Source organism: Egretta garzetta, unplaced genomic scaffold, assembly GCF_000687185.1.
Source record: "Egretta garzetta isolate BGI_Z169 unplaced genomic scaffold, ASM68718v1 scaffold258, whole genome shotgun sequence".
Lineage (NCBI taxonomy): Eukaryota > Metazoa > Chordata > Aves > Pelecaniformes > Ardeidae > Egretta > Egretta garzetta.
Window position 1 is genome coordinate 570,725 of NW_009260413.1, and position 6,779 is coordinate 577,503.

At 37.4% G+C, this 6,779-nt stretch overlaps 1 protein-coding gene across 1 annotated transcript in view; it reads right to left on the reverse strand.

The window, feature by feature from the left end:
* INPP4B (inositol polyphosphate-4-phosphatase type II B) overlaps positions 1-6,779 on the reverse strand; it is a 213,434-nt gene that overhangs the window by 132,651 nt on the left and 74,004 nt on the right. The window contains 1 exon segment of the mRNA XM_035899207.1: positions 1,967-2,017. Coding sequence (XP_035755100.1) covers positions 1,967-2,017 — 51 coding nt within the window.

Below are 6,779 nucleotides of genomic sequence, written 5' to 3' on the forward strand. Positions count from 1 at the left end.
TGTTAAACTAAGTCATCGGTTATGGCTCGTTCCTGTCAATGACACAAGCTTAGATTTCCTGTGATTTGTTTGGCACTTAAGCAGCAAAGGAAAAAGAGACACAAGCTGAGAGTCTAGGGGAGGCTGGGAAAACAGTGGATTTTGGAAGTGCTGAACAGGAGGTAAGGGAAAAAAAAAAAGGCCTATTGGAAATATATAGAGAAAAAAGATCATGGTTAGTTTTCTCTGCCAAAATGAAACATGTACTTTTACAAGAAATACATCCAGGTGTGACACAGAGTGATGTACAACCCTGCTAGAGTGAACACACAGATAGTTCTGTCTTCCTTTAGATCAGTCAACACGACAGTGTTTCTTCACTAAAACTCTATGGTGGCACAGTAGCTCAGATTAGTTATCTTCTTACAAGAGCATATCCTTCTTTGTACAATGAGAACACATTTCGCAGCACCACGTCTATATAGCAGCTATTATTCTGGCATTTCATGGCATTGGAGTGCTTGTATTTGCAACCTTACCATTTGGAAAGGGGGAGAGGGATATTTGGAATGAAACTGATATAGGTTGGGTCACTTGGAGCTTCTTTCTACCACACAGTAGAACTATAAATCCATTTAAGAACCCTAAGTCAGAGTCCTCATATGATCAGGGCTAAGAAACAATTACATTGCTCTCTTATACAACCTAGGAGCTTTGGTCATTGTACCCACTAACCACCTGAGTGTCATACCTAGTTCTCCAGGGCCTCGAAATTAAAGGTGAATAATTTCATGGGCTTAAAGAAGTCTACTTATTTTTCTGTTTCATATTTTTATGCTTATTTAGAGTAAAATTTTCTTTGCCTGAAAAAGCAATTAGGAGTTATATGCAAAATTAAATAAAACTGTGAATGATCCAATGACCCATATGAAGAGAGTTATGCTAATGTTCAAGGGGTCTAATTTCAAACAATGCTGGAGAATACTTTTTCCATACTCATTTAGATACAAATAGCCTACCCTGGAGCCTGAACCGGCAGCCTACAAACCAATCTAACTTTGCACATGTGACTTGGAGAGGCTTGAAACGTAGCCTTTAAACAGAACTGCTGCTGTAATGCTAATTACAGAGTAATGTTCCTCTGTAATTTTGCTAGTGGGGTACTTAACAATTATAAATCTTAAGATATGTCTCGAGTAGTTTGATGAATAATTTCAGCTAGCCAAAGAGAAAAGTCTCTACAGAAGCTATATGGAAATTTGAAACACATTGATTATTTCACTAAGATTGAATTTGCTGCCAATCACTTTTTCAAACACTAGCTAAAGTTCTGGAAACTATGCCAAGGAAGCCCTGGTAATGCAGGAAAGTCAACACCTTAGGCTAGAAATTGAAAAAATCCAGTTGTTTTAAATGTTTGCAGACATAGGTCTGGTACCAGCATCAAATGGTACCCCCATGAGGTGTCCATATTATCTGGTTCTAGCCTTCTCAGAGCCAGAAATGACATCTCAATACCTTTGCCAAAGTTTTACAGACCTACACAGAAAAACGTGTCACCAGTATAATTTCTTAAACTGAACCCAAAGGCAACTTCTACAGTAGAACTTTTTATATTCTGTACATGAAAACCAGAAGGTGACAGGCCAGGCTCATTGAGGCAGCATGATTCCAAGCTCTCAATTTCATTCAGATTGCTTGTAGGGCAGTAGTAGCAAGGCTAGATAGTTGTGTTTGCCTCAGGATAACTTCAGTTGAAAAAGATTTTCAAGAAGTATGTGAATGGGATTACATCAATCACTGAGACTATTACTCCTGCCTTGATTTCTTTTATTCATTTAACCCAACTTCTGCTATTAAAAAAGCTTGCCAGCTCCTGTTTAGCAGTTAGGCAGAACACCAGTTCTCTTCATTGGGTGTCTGTGTCTGCTGATGAGGTGAAAAAAAAAAAAAAAAAAAAATCGATTAATGAAAAAAAAGTGCTTACTCCAACATCTGCTCTTGGCTCCTTGTGATCAGGTAGGACACTGGTGCGAACCTGAGACAGGAAGAAAAAAAAAAAAGGCAAACAAAACATTACTTTTTGTTGTTACTTTCCAATAAGAATAAGGAAGCGCTCATGCATTTTTTTCCTCATACTTTCTACATTTTGGAGATAAATGTAAAGGGAGATATAGATGTTTACATAATTTAATAACAATTAATTAATAATTTAAGCACAATATCTTCTGGTTCCTGTGGAGAAAGTCTCTCACCACTAGCCATTTATCATTCTGAACTTCCCTGATTCTCTAAAGGGAGGAAGGCTGTGCCCAGTTGGTTCCTTTCCTAAGATTAGACTCTTTGGCTCTAACTGGAATGCCAGAATTTTCATCTAGAGTTGTTATCTGGCACCAAAACTTTCAACCACAAATGAAAGAACACAGTACATTTAAAAAGTATTTTCTCCAAATAAATACTTGCTTTTGCAGGCTGATCTGCAACAGGCATCCTGATCCCTAGTCGCACACAACGTATGGCCCTGTCTCCTACTACTGCTTCCCGAGCATCTTAGAGGTGACAGATATTCGCAAACATTCGTAGAAGGAAACCCCCTGTATTCTCCCTTACAGGGGACCTCCAGTTGTCCCTGCATTTTCTGCAGGGTAGAGCTGCCATTGTACACAACTACTTTCATTTCACAAGAAAAAGTATAGAACAACCTGACTTCCTCTTACTTCTGTATTTCCCAACATACAGTACAGGTTGAGGGAGGTGGGGCGGGGTGGATTGAGTGTCTGTATAATTTTATTGTCGAGTGTTGGTTGAGAGCAGAGAACTGATTAAACAGTAAAAACGAGATAGAAAAAAGATAAGAAAACCTCTGTAACACCTCTCTAACATGGTCTGCCTGAGCCAAAACAGCCCATTGGATTAGCTTGCTGGTAAAAGGATGCCAGCTTTCGCAACACACAAGGGAGGCATGTACTGAGCATTCACATCTGTTCCATTACCTAGCCTAAATAACAGATACCCATTTACAGCATGGCCCCCCAAGGACAAAGTTTTGGCTTGATTTCAAAGTAAAATTCAAACTCATTTTGCAAATGTGTCAGCAAAAGACTCATTTTGCCCCATACCTTCAAATGTGTCCCTCATTTCTTTTATTGTAGCTGCAACTTACTATACAAAAAGAAAACCCTCCTTTAAAACAAAGATAATTTTACTTGCTTGTTTTTAATATGATGTTAGAAAGGGCCAAGCAAAAATCTACCACGGAGACATAACAAAGTAGAACCATAGCTTTTCCCACTCAGCTCTTATCCCTTGATTCTGTAAAATGAGAACAATTTTTTTTTTTCCACAACAGCCTGAAGATAGTAAAGAAATCCTGTAATTAATTTAACGAGGGCCAGCACACTTTAGAGATCTGTGGGAGTCCTCATTTGGATGTAGTTTTACATTTGGATTTTTTCCACAAATATAACATCAGCAATGCTGAGGCATTTGGCTTTCTACAGAACACCAGTACAAAATTTTCAACACAAAATTCATATTTAAAATTTACCTGTAAATACTTCAAGTCACAAATGAAAATAAAATTACTGACATTTCCTTGTTGGCGATACCTGTCTTATCCTTTTGGGGTCTGGGGAAATTGGGGAAATACCTTACAGCAGATCTGTTTCTCAAAAGAAAGAAGGGGTATCAATGCCAGGCCAAAAATTCTATGACATTTTAAGATGCTAAAAAACTGTTCTACATGTTAGCCTCAAACAGGTAACATCTAGCCCAACATAGAAGCGAGGTTATTTCCATTTTCTAATTATTATGGATATTTATTCAAGAAACATGAACAAAGAAATTAAAATGAACCTTCCTCTTCCTCACTGATTTATAGGAAGAGGCATCTGTAACCCAGATGATGTTCAGCAAGTATTTTAAAACATGGGTAATTGTTTCTGCATGGTCCTAAGGTGTTCTTCAAAGCAAGAGGAAGCCCAAGTATCTTTCATGCTTACTGAAATCAATCGAATCAAACATACACTTAGAATCATCGAATATTCATTCCTTCATTTGCTGGATAAAGTCTTAGAGTTCAGGAGAATTTACTTGTGTTTTCCTGACCCAGCAGAGAAGTGGAAAGGGATGTCAAAACCTGACAAACCTACAGTATAAGCCTTCCATATAACAAAACCACATTTTGTAATTCCAAATAGAGTTAAGTAAGGAAAAAAAGTTCTGTTGCTTATTTGCAGTTCCAAGCTCAACTTCATTAGTGCCACAATGAAAGGAGTAGGAAAAGTATCCAGAAACTTCAGTTTTCAGTTCTAAAATACTTTTTGGTTCAGCTTCATGGTTTTTTGTTTGTTTGTTTTCATTTGGTTTTAACCACTTTACAACTGGTAGCCATAGAGCCAAATGTACATAAATACTGCATTTGGTGGGATTGGCATTAGCCAGTGCCTCCCTTCTCTCTCAACTAGATGTCTTTTGAAAGGAAACTGGACTTTCTGATCCAAGCATGCACAAATTATTTTTTTTTAGAAACAATTTTAAAATGTTCATTAAAAAGAGAAGTCGTATATGTGCATATATACTTATGTGGGAGCTATAGTCAGGTACCTTTCATGTTGTCTACTGGCTGAGCTCCCAAACACACTTAAACTCTCAGAATACTGCAGTTATCAGTCCCATTATGAGATGTCCACATAGGCCCAGGCAAGCATCATTACAAACACAAAGTCAGACAGTTTGCAACCAAATACAAAACATAAAAAACAATTCAGCTCTAATCCTAATCCACAAAATTAAAGAGAAAAAAAAGATAAATACAAAGGATTTGAAAGACCAAATATTCTCCCAGTACATTACTTGACTAAACAAACTGCTGTACTTTTTAAAATCTTGTCATAAACCAACTTTTCCCTAATGATCCCAAGACTATTCTAAAACAACTACAAAATATAAATACAAACAAAAAGGCAGATTTTAATCTCCTCAAGCATCCATTATTCTGTTTTCTCATTATTTGCTCCAGGTTTTCCTGAGCAAAATGCAAACCTCTGAATGGTGAGTTTATTCAGAATTGGGGTAAGACTGAACTTCCCTGAAATAACACCCATTACAGCCTTACCTTCCCAGACAAGAGAAGCACGAGGAGATCAAAAGAGTAAGCAAGACAGACAGCTTGTAACCTAGGTCAAATGCAAAATGTTAATGACAAGTATTCTTTGAGTAATTTAGTTTGTAAAATAATACAGCTATCTTGTATACACCACAGCTTGTCGTACCAGGAAGAACACTAGCACACTGGAGTGGATACTCACGATACATTTAGTTTTCTTTAAATCTCATATAGAACAATATGCAGTGAGTAACTATCCTTATACTTTCTAGTGCATTTATCACAGACATATCTAGGTGTCAAATTTCCTTAGGCATAAATGCTAAATTCAGCTTTAATTAACTGTCCTTTAGTACAAGGTAGCTTTATGTGATTAAAAAGAACATTTCTTTCAGTCATTCATGGCAGTCGAAGTCACATCCACACACACTGTCCAAGTTCAGATGACTGAATCATTATCATTACTAAAACTTTTGTGCTTGCCCTTAATTAAAGCCTTTGCATTTCGGTTTATGATCAAAGGCCATGTTTGGAAGGCACTTATGTTTTGCAAATAAATAATTCCAGATCCTTTTCTCAGTTATTCTAGATTTATCTCATCAAGTCACCGGTGGCTTCCAATGATTTCCCAGTACTTGTTGCTGTCGGCAATATCAACGTCAGTGACCACTGTTACATGCTCCTGGCATCTCACAATAACTAGGTACACACCACACAAGGCGAAGCATAGGATAAGAGAGACTACTGAAAGGAATTACTGAAAAATTGACTCTCACACTTTCAACACAGCACCTTCCAGGAAGGCATTCACAATTTCATTCCCTCTGTATAAGTCTGGCAGCGGTATAAGAACATGAGTGTGGACAATTCTACCTTTACATTACCTGGAGATGCTCTGGGACAGCGACCATCTGCACCTTTCTTTCCCCCACAGGCCCTTTTGCACCAAAAGCAAGCACTGAGCTCTGCTGACACAACCACCACAACTCCACGGGCAGCTGCTATGGACAGTCTGTCCCCGTCCTCACCACCACCACCACCTGCCCGCCAGCCATGCAGCACCACCATGAGAGTCAGGGAGGAACAGCATTTCTTGTAAATTTTCAGACAATGAAGTTGTATCTTCATGAATATGTGCTAGATGAACTGAAAATGCTGAAATTGTTACTAGGTTCTGCAGTATCAATCAGCTTTTATAGGATAGATCCCATTCCAGTACACACAGCAAATTCATTTTTAAAAGAAGATATTGATGAGGCACTGTACATTTACCAGCTATTTATTTTCATCATATAGATTAACAATTTGCTAAATAGTTCAATCAACATAGCGTAGTCAGCAAAGTACAACGCTTGCGTCAATACTTTGTTGGATACCTGCTTATTGGATGGAGGACAATGCTAATACAGTCATTTTCCAAACTTTAGTGTGTAATTATTTCTAAGAGTCCATATAAACCAAAAAAGAAAATCTTTTCCCAATAGGCATGCATGTGGTATTGCAGGGTTTGCAGTTCCAACAGAAAAGTTGCTATGCAGAGACATTAACAAATGTTAAAATTAAATCAAAGATGAAAACAAGTAAAGGGAACATAAGCTGTATCAACTTTACTGCAATGCTTTTGCAGTGGTATTAATACATGTTTATTATATAACATATTAATAAAATATAAAATAAAAATTATAAAATATTT